General features: G+C 46.6%; 1 protein-coding gene across 3 annotated transcripts in view; it reads left to right on the top strand.

Moving 5' to 3' along the window:
- tpte (transmembrane phosphatase with tensin homology) overlaps nt 1-17,105 on the top strand; it is a 137,875-nt gene that overhangs the window by 93,989 nt on the left and 26,781 nt on the right. Inside the window, exons 1-5 of one of the 3 annotated variants that reach the window (XM_014129869.3) lie at nt 11,170-11,461; nt 13,127-13,230; nt 15,651-15,731; nt 16,586-16,633; nt 16,903-17,064. In XM_014129869.3, coding sequence (XP_013985344.3) covers nt 13,181-13,230; nt 15,651-15,731; nt 16,586-16,633; nt 16,903-17,064 — 341 coding nt within the window. In that variant the 5' untranslated portion in view covers nt 11,170-11,461; nt 13,127-13,180. Of the gene's footprint in view, nt 1-11,169; nt 11,462-13,126; nt 13,231-15,649; nt 15,732-16,585; nt 16,634-16,902; nt 17,065-17,105 lie in introns of those variants that run through there. The other 2 variants (XM_014129870.3, XM_082958339.1) reach the window with 2 other exon arrangements.

A 17,105-nucleotide genomic window follows, 5' to 3' on the forward strand; every position in this document is an offset into this window, starting at 1 on the left:
TGGTTAGAGTGGAGGGGCGGCAGGTAGCCTAGTGGTTAGAGTGGAGGGGCGGCAGGTAGCCTAGTGGTTAGAGTGGAGGGGCGGCAGGTAGCCTAGTGGTTAGAGTTTCATCCTGTCTGTTTCATCCTGTCTGTTTCATCCTGTCTGTTTCATCCTGTCTGTTTCTGTTCCATCCTGTCTGTTTCATCCTGTCTGTTTCATCCTGTCTGTTACATCCTGTCTGTTTCTGTTTCATCCTGTCTGTTTCATCCTGTCTGTTTCATCCTGTCTGTTTCATCCTGTCTGTTTCTGTTTCATCCTGTCTGTTTCATCCTGTCTGTTACATCCTGTCTGTTACATCCTGTCTGTTTCTGTTCCATCCTGTCGGTTTCATCCTGTCTGTTTCATCCTGTCTGCTATCCTGTCTGTTTCATCCTGTCTGTTTCATCCTGTCTGTTTCTGTTACATCCTGTCAGAGCCATCCTGTCTGTTTTAGTTTCATCCTGTCTGTTTCATCCTGTCTGTTCCATCCTGTCTGTTCCATCCTGTCTGTTTCTGTATCATCCTGTCTGTTTCTGTTCCATCCTGTCTGTTTTACCCTGTCTGTTCCCATTTCATCCTGTCTGTTTCATCCTGTCTGTTTCATCCTGTCTGTTTCTGTTCCATCCTGTCTGTTCTATCCTGTCTGTTTCATCCTGTCTGTTTCATCCTGTCTGTTTCTGTTTCATCCTGTCTGTTTCTGTTTCATCCTGTCTGTTTCTGTTACATCCTGTCTGTTTCATCCTGTCTGTTTCTGTTTCATCCTGTCTGTTTCCGTTTCATCCTGTCTGTTTCATCCTGTCTGTTCCATCCTGTCTGTTTCATCCTGTCTGTTTCTGTTTCATCCTGTCTGTTTGTTTCATCCTGTCTGTTTCAAGGGATGCCAACATATATCACTACTGTCCTACACTGTGGAGTGTGTCCTGTCTACTATTAGATGTATTACATTTGATTGATGTGTTTGTATTGCTCATTAGTGTTATGAGAGATTGATGTGTTTGTATTGCTCATTAGTGTTATGAGAGATTGATGTGTTTGTTGCTCATTAGTGTTATGAGAGATTGATGTGTTTGTATTGCTCATTAGTGTTATGAGAGATTGATGTGTATTCTAAGCTTTTACCCAAAGAACTTTCACTTCACACCTTTTTACAAGCTGGAGGCTTGCGTTTTCATATTTTATAAGTGTATTTTCTACGTATTGCTTCATTTGCTTTTGTATACAACACAGACCTGTACTACTATGTAGAATACTGTTTCTACGACAGTATTAGTGTTTTTGTGATTTAATTACAATTCAGGATGATCAACTATAAACATCAGGGAGTCGTGTTTAGTTTAGAAGTTTGGTTTATTATTGTATAAATAACATTTTAATTCGTATGATAAACGTCTGAACTACCATTCCCTTGCTGTGAGCTTAATGTGTCAACTATACCGTGAAACTGGAAAGAAATTAAAGTGTTTTTAACTTTCAATATATTTACAAAGAACTGGACAAAAGAATGGGGGAAAACAACCACTAGATTGTAACTTTACATAGTAAAGTCAAGTTGAGGGGCTTGCTGTTGTTCTTAAATGTTTTTGTGGTCGTGGAAGAAATGTTCTGATTTTTAGATTTGAATGGTAGAAATTTTAAAAAAAAAAGTTGTGGAATAATTTTCATACTCTTAAGTGTTTGTCTAACCTGTTGGGGAAAGTGGTCAAAATGGCTGTTTTCAAAAAGTCTGGAAGAAAAGCAGTTGGTTCGGTTCCTCAAAACGTCCTTCTTGATTCGGTAAAAGTTATTCTTTGTTGTGATTTTGAGATTTTAGTAGCAGAGAAGGAGAGGAGGATTTCATCCCCTCTAACACGTCTAACCTGTTGGGAAAGTGGACCAAGCTTATTTGTGTCAAAAGCCACAATGGCCTGAAAAGTTGACACTCAGACTGACAGTTGACTCATTTGGTAACAGTTGACAATAGCCACAGAAAGAGTGGAGCCCTTCTCAATATTAGGCTGCATTACATTGAATGGAAAACCAAAATAATCCAATATTTGTATATAACGTGAAGCTTATTAAAACATCAAAAAGACATATCAGCTTACCTTAATTTATAAAGACAGATAAAGCAGCCTACCTTAATTTATAAAGACAGATAAAGCAGCCTACCTTAATTTATAAAGACAGATAAAGCAGCCTACCTTAATTTATAAAGACAGATATAGCAGCCTACCTTAATTTATAAAGACAGATATAGCAGCCTACCTTAATTTATAAAGACAGATAAAGCAGCCTACCTTAATTTATAAAGACAGATAAAGCAGCCTACCTTAATTTATAAAGACAGATAAAGCAGCCTACCTTAATTTATAAAGACAGATAAAGCAGCCTACCTTAATTTATAAAGACAGATAAAGCAGCCTACCTTAATTTATAAAGACAGATAAAGCAGCCTACCTTAATTTATAAAGACAGATATAGCAGCCTACCTTAATTTATAAAGACAGATAAAGCAGCCTACCTTCATTTAGAAAGACAGATAAAGCAGCCTACCTTCATTTCACCAGTGTTTCGTCCGTTGCGAGTCAAGGAAGGTCTGTGGTCAGTGTATTTCCGATATCATGCCTTGTTTTATCAGTGTGATCCAGTCAACCCGGCTCTGCGTGGTCGGTCCCCTGAAATCCCAAACGTAAGATCAGTTTGTCTTGTTTCCCCGCCCCCCCCCCCCTGGTGGTCAAGGTAGGGAGTTGTGGTATGGATGAGCTGATCCTGGATCTGTGCCTCTCTGCCTACCACCTGTGTCTATGATCCCTCCTCAGTGGATGGATGCATGGCCATTGTCCCAAATGGCAGCCTATTCCCCATGCAGTGCACTACATTTGACCAAGGGCCCATAGTGCACTATACAGGGAACAGATGCACCATTCTTTGCCTCTCTTCTTGCTGGTCCCGGGAAGAAGAAGAAAAGATGTATCTGCAACACTGTACATCATTGGATTCCTACATCTGAAATGGCATGTGTTGTTTTTAGATAATCACAAAACGTACCTGATGGGTTAACTTAAAGTTGAATTTGTTCCCCATGAAGAGTTGGCGCAGTGCAATTAATTCCAGATGTTTCTCAGAAGCCTTACCATTTGCAACAGGACATTTTTTTGTGAAAGATTGGCGCACAAAGTTATTGGCATATTCATTGTATTAAAGTGAATATAAGTTTTGTACATGAAGTAGAATAAAACAAGCCTATTTATTTGGACTGGGCAGCAGACAGTGCAGTGAGAGGCATAGCCACTGGAATACATTTCTGCTAATACAGGACTATTAAAAAGGCCCAGTGCACTCGTTTTCAGGGTGTGCTGCAACACCCTCAGCACACCAACCTGTTATGGAAAGGGGGGACTACAGCAGGAGAGAGGATTATTGCAGACTGAACTCTGTTCACTCAAAAGCACTGCAGAATTCTATTTTTAATCCACGTTTCTCCAAACGTCAAATTTTGAAGTTAATAGTTAGGGTTACAGTTTTTTTTTTTGCTATCGCTTACATTCCTGTTGCGGGGATTTGGCTCGTTGTGTCAATGTAACACACAAGCTAAATAAGACAACACTCAGGGATAAACATCTCACTTCTGTCAAAATTAAACTCTGCAATCAAAACTTCACAATCCTTTTTCAAAATGTAATTTCTTGCAACAAAAATGACACACGCAGCATTTGAATTACTCTTTCAAAGCAGCATCACACAAACAAGGCATGATATCGGAAATACACTGACCACAGACCTTCCTTGACTCAACAACGGACGAAACACTGGTGAAATTAAGGTAGGCTGCTTTATCTGTCTTTATAAATTAAGGTAGGCTGCTATATCTGTCTTTATAAATTAAGGTAGGCTGCTTTATCTGTCTTTATAAATTAAGGTAGGCTGCTTTATCTGTCTTTATAAATTAAGGTAGGCTGCTATATCTGTCTTTATAAATTAAGGTAGGCTGCTTTATACACAATACTGACCGCTTTAGTACATTGTATACCTTTTTAATTGTGTCATACAAGCTTCTGTGAAAGATTGTTCCTGTACATCTACTCAGACCGGGGCGGCAGGTAGCCTAGTGGTTAGAGTGGAGGGGCGGCAGGTAGCCTAGTGGTTAGAGTGGAGAGGCGGCAGGTAGCCTAGTGGTTAGAGTGGAGGGGCGGCAGGTAGCCTAGTGGTTAGAGTGTAGGGGCGGCAGGTAGCCTAGTGGTTAGAGTGGAGGGGAGGCAGGTAGCCTAGTGGTTAGAGTGGAGGGGCGGCAGGTAGCCTAGTGGTTAGAGCGGAGGGGAGGCAGGTAGCCTAGTGGTTAGAGTGGAGGGACGGCAGGTAGCCTAGTGGTTAGAGTGGAGGGGCGGCAGGTAACCTAGTGGTTAGAGAGGAGGGGCGGCAGGTAGCCTAGTGGTTAGAGTGGAGGGGAGGCAGGTAGCCTAGTGGTTAGAGTGGAGGGGAGGCAGGTAGCCTAGTGGTTAGAGCGGAGGGGCGGCAGGTAGCCTAGTGGTTAGAGTGGAGGGGGGCGGCAGGTAGCCTAGTGGTTAGAGTGGAGGGGCGGCAGGTAGCCTAGTGGTTAGAGTGGAGGGACGGCAGGTAGCCTAGTGGTTAGAGTGGAGGGGCGGCAGGTAGCCTTGTGGTTAGAGAGGAGGGGAGGCAGGTAGCCTAGTGGTTAGAGTGGAGGGGCGGCAGGTAGCCTAGTGGTTAGAGTGGAGGGGGCCGCAGGTAGCCTAGTGGTTAGAGTGGAGGGGCGGCAGGTAGCCTAGTGGTTAGAGTGGAGGGGAGGCAGGTAGCCTAGTGGTTAGAGTGGAGGGGAGGCAGGTAGCCTAGTGGTTAGAGTGGAGGGGCGGCAGGTAGCCTAGTGGTTAGAGTGGAGGGGAGGCAGGTAGCCTAGTGGTTAGAGTGGAGTGGAGGGGTGGCAGGTAGCCTAGTGGTTAGAGTGGAGGGGCGGCAGGTAGCCTAGTGGTTAGAGTGGAGGGGCGGCAGGTAGCCTAGTGGTTAGAGTGGAGGGGCGGCAGGTAGCCTAGTGGTTAGAGTGGAGGGGAGGCAGGTAGCCTAGTGGTTAGAGTGGAGCGGAGGCAGGTAGCCTAGTGGTTAGAGTGGAGCGGAGGCAGGTAGCCTAGTGGTTAGAGTGGAGCGGAGGCAGGTAACCTAGTGGTTAGAGTGGAGGGGTGGCAGGGTAGCCTAGTGGTTAGAGTGGAGGGGCGGCAGGTAGCCTAGTGGTTAGAGTGGAGGGGCGGCAGGTAGCCTAGTGGTTAGAGTGGAGGGGCGGCAGGTAGCCTAGTGGTTAGAGTGGAGGGGCGGCAGGTAGCCTAGTGGTTAGAGTGGAGGGGCGGCAGGTAGCCTAGTGGTTAGAGTGGAGGGGAGGCAGGTAGCCTAGTGGTTAGAGTGGAGGGGCGGCGGGTAGCCTAGTGGTTAGAGAGGAGGGGGGCGGCGGGTAGCCTAGTGGTTAGAGCGGAGGGGCGGCAGGTAGCCTAGTGGTTAGAGCGGAGGGGCGGCAGGTAGCCTAGTGGTTAGAGCGGAGGGGCGGCAGGTAGCCTAGTGGTTAGAGCGGAGGGGCGGCAGGTAGCCTAGTGGTTAGAGCGGAGGGGCGGCAGGTAGCCTAGTGGTTAGAGCGGAGGGGCGGCAGGTAGCCTAGTGGTTAGAGCGGAGGGGCGGCAGGTAGCCTAGTGGTTAGAGTGGAGGGGGGCGGCAGGTAGCCTAGTGGTTAGAGCGGAGGGGCGGCAGGTAGCCTAGTGGTTAGAGTGGAGGGGCGGCAGGTAGCCTAGTGGTTAGAGTGGAGGGGCGGCAGGTAGCCTAGTGGTTAGAGAGGAGGGGCGGCAGGTAGCCTAGTGGTTAGAGCGGAGGGGAGGCAGGTAGCCTAGTGGTTAGAGCGGAGGGGAGGCAGGTAGCCTAGTGGTTAGAGTGGAGGGGCGGCGGGTAGCCTAGTGGTTAGAGTGGAGGGGCGGCGGGTAGCCTAGTGGTTAGAGAGGAGGGGGGCGGCGGGTAGCCTAGTGGTTAGAGCGGAGGGGCGGCGGGTAGCCTAGTGGTTAGAGCGGAGGGGCGGCGGGTAGCCTAGTGGTTAGAGCGGAGGGGCGGCGGGTAGCCTAGTGGTTAGAGCGGAGGGGCGGCGGGTAGCCTAGTGGTTAGAGCGGAGGGGCGGCGGGTAGCCTAGTGGTTAGAGCGGAGGGGCGGCGGGTAGCCTAGTGGTTAGAGCGGAGGGGCGGCAGGTAGCCTAGTGGTTAGAGCGGAGGGGCGGCAGGTAGCCTAGTGGTTAGAGCGGAGGGGCGGCAGGTAGCCTAGTGGTTAGAGTGGAGGGGGGCGGCAGGTAGCCTAGTGGTTAGAGTGGAGGGGCGGCAGGTAGCCTAGTGGTTAGAGTGGAGGGGCGGCAGGTAGCCTAGTGGTTAGAGTGGAGGGGCGGCAGGTAGCCTAGTGGTTAGAGTGGAGGGGGGCGGCAGGTAGCCTAGTGGTTAGAGTGGAGGGGCGGCAGGTAGCCTAGTGGTTAGAGTGGAGGGGCGGCAGGTAGCCTAGTGGTTAGAGTGGAGGGGCGGCAGGTAGCCTAGTGGTTAGAGTGGAGGGGCGGCAGGTAGCCTAGTGGTTAGAGTGGAGGGGCGGCAGGTAGCCTAGTGGTTAGAGTGGAGGGGCGGCAGGTAGCCTAGTGGTTAGAGTGGAGGGGCGGCAGGTAGCCTAGTGGTTAGAGTGGAGGGGCGGCAGGTAGCCTAGTGGTTAGAGTGGAGGGGCGGCAGGTAGCCTAGTGGTTAGAGTGGAGGGGAGGCAGGTAGCCTAGTGGTTAGAGTGGAGGGGAGGCAGGTAGCCTAGTGGTTAGAGTGGAGGGGAGGCAGGTAGCCTAGTGGTTAGAGTGGAGGGGCGGCAGGTAGCCTAGTGGTTAGAGTGGAGGGGGGCGGCAGGTAGCCTAGTGGTTAGAGTGGAGGGGCGGCAGGTAGCCTAGTGGTTAGAGTGGAGGGGCGGCAGGTAGCCTAGTGGTTAGAGTGGAGGGGAGGCAGGTAGCCTAGTGGTTAGAGTGGAGGGGAGGCAGGTAGCCTAGTGGTTAGAGTGGAGGGGAGGCAGGTAGCCTAGTGGTTAGAGTGGAGGGGCGGCAGGTAGCCTAGTGGTTAGAGTGGAGGGGGGCGGCAGGTAGCCTAGTGGTTAGAGTGGAGGGGCGGCAGGTAGCCTAGTGGTTAGAGTGGAGGGGCGGCAGGTAGCCTAGTGGTTAGAGTGGAGGGGCGGCAGGTAGCCTAGTGGTTAGAGTGGAGGGGCGGCAGGTAGCCTAGTGGTTAGAGTGGAGGGGCGGCAGGTAGCCTAGTGGTTAGAGTGGAGGGGCGGCAGGTAGCCTAGTGGTTAGAGTGGAGGGGAGGCAGGTAGCCTAGTGGTTGGAGTGGAGGGGAGGCAGGTAGCCTAGTGGTTAGAGTGGAGGGGCGGCAGGTAGCCTAGTGGTTAGAGTGTAGGGGGGGCAGGTAGCCTAGTGGTTAGAGTGGAGGGGCGGCAGGTAGCCTAGTGGTTAGAGTGGAGGGGAGGCAGGTAGCCTAGTGGTTAGAGTGGAGGGGAGGCAGGTAGCCTAGTGGTTAGAGTGGAGGGGCGGCAGGTAGCCTAGTGGTTAGAGTGGAGGGGCGGCAGGTAGCCTAGTGGTTAGAGTGGAGGGGAGGCAGGTAGCCTAGTGGTTAGAGTGGAGGGGAGGCAGGTAGCCTAGTGGTTAGAGTGGAGGGGCGGCAGGTAGCCTAGTGGTTAGAGTGGAGGGGCGGCAGGTAGCCTAGTGGTTAGAGTGTTGGACTGGTAACCGAACGGTTGCTAGATTGAATCCCCGAGCTGAAAAGGTAAAAATCTGTCGTTCTGCCCCTGAACAAGGCAGTTAACCCACTGTTCCCCAGTAGGCTGTCATTGTAAATAAGAATTTGTTCTTAACTGACTTGCCTAGTTAAAATAAGGTAAAATTAAACATTACGTTTTTGCAGGTTTTTACAACAAAAAACAAAGTGTAATTACAGTACAGTAATCAATACAATATGTTATTGTAAACTCACAGAAACAAAAGTAATTACAGTGCAATGGTAAACAAAACTAAAATATTGTAAAGGAGCGGGTGGATGGTTTATGGATCCCGCCTTTCTGTTAGGGTCTGGCCACATCACAAGCCATGTCATCCCTGGATCGGCAACGGGGAAAATATCGCCTTGCATGCCGCATCCAACCCTGGACTGACCCCACCTCAATGTCTGCTCATGCCTCTTCCATCGCTTGCAGAAGAGGCAGGCAGGCAGGCAGGCAGGCATGGGATTGGCGGTCATACACTTTCCAATGGCAAACTGAAAATAATTCCCCAATCGGATTGAGAAATGGGGAGTAAAGGGGCAAGTATACAACTGTGAAGTTATTGTGGTTGGTGAACCAGTCCCTGACCAGAGCAGCCCGGTGGAAACTAACATCCCAGATGACAACAAACCTGGGCTGCTCTGGTCCGTCCTGTACTACTGCATTATGTAGTGTATCCAGAAATATGATTATGTGTGCAGTATTGTAGGGACCTAAGGTGGCATGGTGATGGAGAAGTCCTTGCAGACTAATGGCAGCACACAGGGTTTTATTCCCCCCCCCCCCAGGGACATTCACAACAACTCTTTGTCCTGTAACATTTCTGCCCCGACGCCTGTTTTTAGATTGAATCCAACTTCATCGATGAGGCTGTGCAGCTGCGTCAACATCCAGGACTCTAACAGAAAATACATACACTGTACCGTGAATATGGTGTAACTCAAAAACACAGGACTACAATGTCTACATTCTCACACAAGGATGGGGTTGGGGGGTGGGTTGGGTCAGACCCATTCAGTCAAAACTACAAGCTACTGGTGTAACAGTGTAGGTTCCGTCTCTCTCTTCGCCCCAACCTGGGCTCGAACCAGGGACCCTCTGCACACATCAACAACTGACACCCCAACGAAGCATCGTTACCCATCGTGCCACAAAAGCCGCTGCCCTTGCGACGCAAGGGGAAACCCTACTTCAAGTCTCAGAGCGAGTGACGTCACTGATTGAAACGCTTTTAGCGCGCACCGACCGCTAACTAACTAGCCATTTCACATCGGTTACACTGGCAAGGCAGGTGCCCCCACAGACAACACACCCCTCCCCCCAGAATAGGGGCACCTACCTAGGTCACATACTGCTTTGTCTGAATGTATCTATGGAGTGCCAATAGGACACCATCTACTGCCATTACTGTAATACAGTATAATACAGTGACACTTGCACGAGGGTCATAGCGAAGGTCTTTGACTCCAACGCTGTTCCTCTCAAATGTAACCCTCTACAGCCGCTTCGTCGTAAGTCAAGATGGCGTCAGAATGTCGACGTACTGACAACGGGTTGATTATTATGGAATGTTGTGTGGTCTGAGATGATTGGCTCTCGTATGTTGATGTAGGGGCGGATCGTGGTGTTGTTTGCCGACACTAGATTGACAACGGGCCAGTTCCTGTTCATGGGTGAAACAGACGTCGTCTTCCACCCTCAGGAGGTCGTCTGGAAGTTCTGGAGAAAATGTAAGAATATGATGTCATTGGTGAGGTTCTTTTTGTACATACTGTACTGTCATACTGTACACAGGAACATCACAACTGTAGTACATGTACTTCACAGCATTATACCTATTTGTTTTGGTTCACTGAGGAGCGTAGACATAATATTGTACTGTACTGTGATGCAGAATGATGTGCAACAATTCCATAGGTACAGTCTAGTGTAGAAAGTTGAAGACCTACCTGTTCTCCAGTCTAAAATGTCCGTATTATGGATGCTACCGTGTAGAGACTCAGGTTGGCCTGGACTCTCTGCCCAGCCTCTCTCATCGTGATACACCAAAGTGACATGGTCCACCAAAGTGGCCCTAATGTCGTCGGAAATATGTCTCCGTCTATTGCCTGGTCCCCTTCTTTGTTGTTGTCCTCTCTTCCTCCATGTTTGCAAAGTTCTCACCAAAGAGGTGAGCTTACCTGAGGTGTATTTGTAGTGCTGAGGCTCAGACTACATTTTTACATTTTAGTCATTTAGCAGATGCTCTTATCCAGAGCAACTTACAGTAGTGAATTCATACATTTCAATTCATTTCATAAATGGTTTTTTTTCCCCCCCCCCCGTACTGGCCTCCCATGGGAATCGAACCCACAACCCTGGCGTTGCAAACACCGGGCTCTACCAACTGAACCACAGGGAGCCTGGTGTCCAATTGGTGTAATTGGTGTCCAATTACTGTAGAAGTGTTTTCATGTGTGTGTGGGTGGGTGTTGCCAATTTCAGGTATGTTTTGCATTTTGAATAGAAGTGTTTTCCCAATGACTGCAAGAGTGCATGCATTCTTGAACAAAGTGTCTAATGTAAGAAACAGTGTGTAGTGTTTTGTAAGTGTGTTGCAGAATTGCAAACAAAGTGCAAAGCAGAAAATGTGTTTGTTACTTTTGGTGCCTTTGTTTAAAGGCACGGTTACAAAAGTTAAAGTTTTGATGCTTTTGTCTAAGCATTCACTTTCAGTGTGTAAGCAATCGGCAAAAACTGTAAAACATTACGTTTAGGCACTCAGTCCGAATGGTTAAGGGTTTTGGATTGGGTTAAAACATACAAAATGTGTGTCCAGCACTGGGATTGAACACGTGACCTTCTCAGGGGAGGTTCTGGGAGGGGGGGGGGGCAGTGCCCCTGTGACAACAATTTTGGACCCCCTTGTGGCCCCCCTAAATGTGGAGTATGAAATACTTTTTACATAACTAATTTTTGCTATCGTTCTTTTTTTTTTTACATCCGTTATTAGACAGTGGCAACGATGATGATTATGAACATGGTCTTTTGCCTGCTAATGCAGTGAAGAAAACGATATGACGACAATAACGTCTAATGTAACTGGCCCCTCTAACAGTACAACTGGCCCCAGCTTGGCCCCCCCACAGTTGAAATGGTCTAGAACCGCCACTGGACCTTCTGATCCAGAGTAATGGGATTACACCCATCCGCCAATCCCCATTGCAAAAACGCAAACTTTCTTGAAGATAATAACGCCGATTGTTGCCCTAGTGTCTGGTTTTCAAAGGCATTTCTCGACGTCCTCAGAATATGGTTAGACGTCCAATTTCGAAGTCGTCGTTGAGCGATCTGCGTGTTCAGGAAGTTGAAAACCGCTACGTTTGCAGAGTGGAGGAAGAAAAGGAGGATGGAAGGAAAAAATACCTCCGTGAACCTTTGAACCGTCACAAGACTCACTTGAACCGTCTTCTTGAACAGTCACAAGACTAGGGTCGTATACTTCCTAATCGGAATTGACTATCACACATACCGATGCAGACGACCCGGTTCACTATGGGATCGCGATAAAGTGATTCGTTTGGATAAAGAAAATAAAAGGAACGGAAAACTAAGGGAAGGAGAGAGAGAGAGAGTTGCACCACAGCACTCTTCTATGCTGCTAAAAGAGAGTCGTAAGGTTTGTATCATTGTAGACGCAACATTTGTGGTTAACTTTTGATCCATTCTTCCCAACAAACAAAAATACAGCAACAACTCAATAAGCTCAAGTGTAGACTTTTGTTTTTGGCATGTTTGTTTGTTTCGGTCGGGCGACATATGAAAGTTGTGCAGAGATCCTGTTTGTTTTGTGCGGTCTGCTTGACCGTGTGCGGGTGTCACCGACAGTGGATAGTTTCTCAGAAGCATCGTAATAAGTCTATGTTCATTAATAGCGTCGTTTCAATCTCCCGAGCCGTTTCCCTAAAACCGTCTTTTTTTTTTTTTTTTACTAAAGTTGGTACTTTGTGGACTTATTCAAACCACACGTCGTTAGATACGGTTTCCCCCGTTATACCGCGTCAAATTATACACCGAAGATCTGCGATAAACAGAATCAATGTTTCTCTTTCTGTGACCTCTAACTTAGTTGTGAAGTTGACTACAAATAGTTAACATGTCTTTACAATTGTTACAAACAAGCGAACGATAAAAAAAAAGATGCTTCAAATGAAAACCGAGATGCATTACAAGATAAATAGCCTGAACTGTCATTCAATAATATTGAAATCAATTTCATGTTAATTCAATTGAATAATATTGTGTTAATTATAGACCACACAGTCAACATGTGCGCAATGATGTGACTTGATTTAGTACATTATTATTATTATTATTATTATAGGGTAAGCATTAAGCCGTATATCAGTATTTGCATCCATAGGTGGTAATATCTGTCTAGAAGTTGATCCTTCGTCAGTATTGTGGAATAATTGTAATGTTAAAGTAAGAGTTGAATGGAGAAAGCTGACCTGAGAGCAGCCCTGCCCTTTTTTCGATCCAATCAGTATCGACACATGTATACGGCGCACTTAGCGACAGCTCACTCACCTGGTGTTTCGGGAAACGCATGTTAAAACCTATGTTACACCTGGAAAGCAGGGCTAGTCTTATTGGCGCTTGGCTAGTCTTATTGGCGCTTGGCTAGTCTTATTGGCGCTTGGCTAGTCTTATTGGCGCTTGGCTAGTCTTATTGGCGCTTGGCTAGTCTTATTGGCGCTTGGCTAGTCTTATTGGCGCTTGGCTAGTCTTATTGGCGCTTGGCTAGTCTTATTGGCGCTTGGCTAGTCTTATTGGCGCTTGGCAGTCTTATTCCTTGTCCAAAACATTGTAACCAGCAGACACACTGTCCATTTTTTTAGATGTGCCAAATGGCACACTATTCCCTACATAGTGCAATACGTTTGACCAGAGCCCTATGGACACTTTTTGAAAGTAGTGTCCTATGTAGGGAATGGGATGCCATTTGGTCCTCAGGGTAGTGTTTGACAGAAACATGTCACCAAAGCCATCTGGGGAAAACTCAAATCTCTTGTGTTTTCAGGGGCGATCTGGTATTCTGACATTTTGGGCAAATGACTGATGGGCTGGTCCATTTTTAGCCCAGTGGGCCTGTCTAACTCGTTTTTTTTTTTTTTTTGCTACAAATGATCATTACTTTGGTAATAATGGAGGCCTCAAGAAAAAAGTGGGCCGGTGTGGGGGGCCTTGAGGAAAAAAGTGGGCCGGTGTGTTAGAAATGCCTAGGCCCGAATTCTGGTCCCAGTCCGCCCCTGCCTGTGTTGATATATTTTCTCTCTAACAGGAACAGGAAACAGGGAAAAAAGCAAAATAAGAGGCCAGCATCTGTAGAACCATCATGTCATCTGTTCATTTCAATCCAGGGACGGATTCCAAAAAAGTTAATGGGTAAGTTCTCTCACACACACACACACACACACACACACACACACACACACACACACACACACACACACACACTGACTGTCAACCTTTACTGTCGTTTAATGAGTAATCTACAGAAGTAGTTATTGTTAGGAGACATTTATTTTTCAATAACATGCTGAGCAGTGAAGGACTGTGTCCCAAATGTTACTATGGGCAAAAGTAGTGCACTATATAGGGAATAGGGTGCCATAGGACTCTGGTCTAAAGTAGTGCACTATATATAGGGAATAGGGTGCCATAGGGCCCTGGTCTAAAGTAGTGCACTATATAGGGAATAGGGTGCCATAGGGCTCTGGTCTAAAGTAGTGCACTATATATAGGGGATAGGGAGCCATTTGGGACAACCTCTAGGGATGGTCAGTTATGACTACTGTAGAGGTGTGGCTGTAGTGTTGTAAGTCACTCTGCTGATGTCAGCAGCTTTTCCCTGGTTTGATACAACTGGTCAGCAGCTATTTGTCCTTCAGCTCGTCTCCTACCGCATGTAGCCAGAGGTTCAACAAAGAGGACAAGATTAGTTACTACACAACCTCTACTTCAAATAATATCACATTTTATTGCTCACGTACACATATTTAGCAGATGTTATTGCGGGTGTTGTGAAATGCTTGTGTTTCTAGCTCCAACAGTAATATCTAACTAAATGCTTGTGTTCCCAGCTCCAACAGTACAGTAATATCTAACTAAATGCTGGTGTTCCCAGCTCCAACAGTAATATCTAACTAAATGCTTGTTCCCAGCTCCAACAGTGCAGTAATATCTAACTAAATGCTGGTGTTCCCAGCTCCAACAGTAATATCTAACTAAATGCTTGTGTTTCTAGCTCCAACAGTGCAGTAATATCTAACTAAATGCTTGTGTTCCCAGCTCCAACAGTAATATCTAACTAAATGCTTGTGTTTCTACCTCCAACAGTGCAGTAATATCTAACTAAATGCTTGTGTTCCCAGCTCCAACAGTAATATCTAACTAAATGCTTGTGTTTCTACCTCCAACAGTGCAGTAATATCTAACTAAATGCTGGTGTTCCCAGCTCCAACAGTAATATCTAACTAAATGCTTGTGTTCCCAGCTCCAACAGTGCAGTAATATCTAACTAAATGCTTGTGTTCCCAGCTCCAACAGTAATATCTAACTAAATGCTTGTTTCTAGCTCCAACAGTAATATCTAACTAAATGCTTGTTCCCAGCTCCAACAGTGCAGTAATATCTAACTAAATGCTTGTGTTCCCAGCTCCAACAGTGCAGTAATATCTAACTAAATGCTTGTGTTCCCAGCTCCAACAGTAATATCTAACTAAATGCTTGTGTTCCCAGCTCCAACAGTAATATCTAACTAAATGCTTGTGTTCCCAGCTCCAACAGTGCAGTAATATCTAACTAAATGCTTGTGTTTCCCGCTCCACAGTGCAGTAATATCTAACTAAATGCTTGTGTTCCCCGCTCCAACAGTGCAGTAATATCTAACTAAATGCTTGTGTTCCCAGCTCCAACAGTAATATCTAACTAAATGCTTGTGTTCCCAGCTCCAACAGTAATATCTAACTAAATGCTTGTGTTCCCAGCTCCAACAGTAATATCTAACTAAATGCGGTTCCGCTCCCGTTCCAGCGGCCAGCTCCAACAGTAATATCTAACTAAATGCTTGTGTTCCCAGCTCCAACAGTAATATCTAACTAAATGCTTGTGTTCCCAGCTCCCAGCAACAGCGGTCCCGCCCCAGTAATATCTAACTAAATGCTTGTGTCCCGCTCCCGTTCTCGCGGCCGCTCCAACAGTAATATCTCTAAGCGGCCGCTCCACAGCCATGCTTGTGTTCCCCGCTCCACAGGCAGCTAACTAGCGGCCCCGCTCCCGTTAACTAAATGCTTGTGTTCCCAGCTCCAACAGCCTAAGCGGTCCAGCTCCCGTACAACTAAATGCTTGTGTTCCCCGCTCCAACAGTGCAGTAATATCTAACTAAATGCTTGTGTTCCCCGCTCCAACAGTAATATCTAACTAAATGCTTGTGTTCCCCGCTCCAACAGTAATATCTAACTAAATGCTTGTGTTCCCAGCTCCAACAGTAATATCTAACTAAATGCTTGTGTTCCCAGCTCCAACAGTACAGTATCATGTTAAGTGTCTAAACATACTGTACATGGAAACGTAGCTTTAATTGATGATCTCTTTTCTGTCTCCTCTCTTCACTCTCTCACTCCCACCCCCCTCTGTCGCTCCTCTCTTCTCTACCTCCCTCTTCTCTCACTCCCACCCCCTCTCTCTTTCTCTCCTCTCTCCTCTCTCTTCTCTCCCTCCCTCTCCTCTCTCTCCCCTCTCTCTTCTCTCCCTCCTCTCACTCCCACCTCCTCTGTCTCCCCTCCCTCCCTCCTCTTTCTCAGTAGTGTAGAGAAGCTGGAGGAGGCTAAGGTGGAGATAGACGATGGGAAGGATGAGAGTGCAGAACCTGATACCATGTATCAGTAAGTCCCACACACACACACACACACCACACACACACACACACACACACACACACACACACACACACTGTGAACCTGGTGTACCAGAATCATTCCACCTCAAACAGCAGAACAGAGGAAATTGTTTCTGTAGTTAGAAACTGACACAATTACAATTCCAGAAACATTATTTTGTTGAAATATAATTTGATCTCTGAGAAATAAAACTAATTAGTTGAACCCAAATTAGCCCTTTTAAAAAAAAAAATGTATATAATCTTCAATAAATATAGAACCTAACATCTAATTTGGATTATAATGGCTTTTTAGCATTTTATTGGCTTCCTCATGTCTTATATTTACATTCTAGTCATTTAGCAGACGCTCTTATCCAGAGCGACTTACAGTAGTGAATGCATACATTTCATACATTCTTTCCCCCCGTACTGGTCCCCCGTGGGAATCGAACCCACAACCCTGGCGTTGCAAACACCATGCTCTACCAACTAAGCCACACGGTCTTACTCATTGTTAGGAAGAATTATGGTCCAAATCGGATGTTTATTTATTGAAGATTATATGAATTAAAATGGCTAATTTGGGTGTAATCAGTTCTCCGAGAAATTCAAATCAATTTCAACAAAAACATTTTTTTTTGCAGGAATGCTTATCTTATGTGTTTTCTAACTACAGAAATAATTTCAGAACAATGTGAGATGGTGTGTGTGTGTGTGTGTGTGTGTCATGGCTTGGCTGGAATGACCCACCAGTAAGTACCGTGGCTCCAATTGCAATGTCACACATACCTCCAGATCTATAGAAATGTTGTTTCTGATTATAATTGTCATAATTTGTTTTTCTTCCTCGTTCTACAGATATATTCGGATGACGATTACTCCTTTTGTCATGTCCTTCGGATTCCGGTAGGCCCCGTTACTTGATGGGGGATGATGATGATGATGATTCTCTCTCTCTGTATTCCAGTATGTGTGGTGTGGTGCTGATCTCTGTCTGTATTCTCTGTGTCTCTCTCTCTGTCTGTATTGCAGTATGTGTGGTATGGTGCTGATCTCTGTCTGTATTGCAGTATGTGTGGTGTGGTGCTGATCTCTGTCTGTATTCTCTGTCTCTCTGTGTGTCCATATTGCAGTATGTGTGGTGTGGTGCTGATCTCTCTCTGTCCATATTGCAGTATGTTTGGTGTGGTGCTGATCATAGTGGATATAGTGTTGGTGATAGTGGACCTATCTCTGATGACGCGGAGCAGAGATGTGGGGGACGCTCTGGAGACGATCTCTCTCATCATCTCTCTGTTCTTCCTCACCGACGTACTGCTACGGGTCTATGTAGAGGGGTAAGCGAGTGTGTGTGTGTGTACTCAGAGTACAGTCGTGG

The sequence above is a fragment of the Salmo salar genome, chromosome 11, assembly GCF_965601325.2.
Source record: "Salmo salar chromosome 11, fSalSal1, whole genome shotgun sequence".
Taxonomy (NCBI): domain Eukaryota; kingdom Metazoa; phylum Chordata; class Actinopteri; order Salmoniformes; family Salmonidae; genus Salmo; species Salmo salar.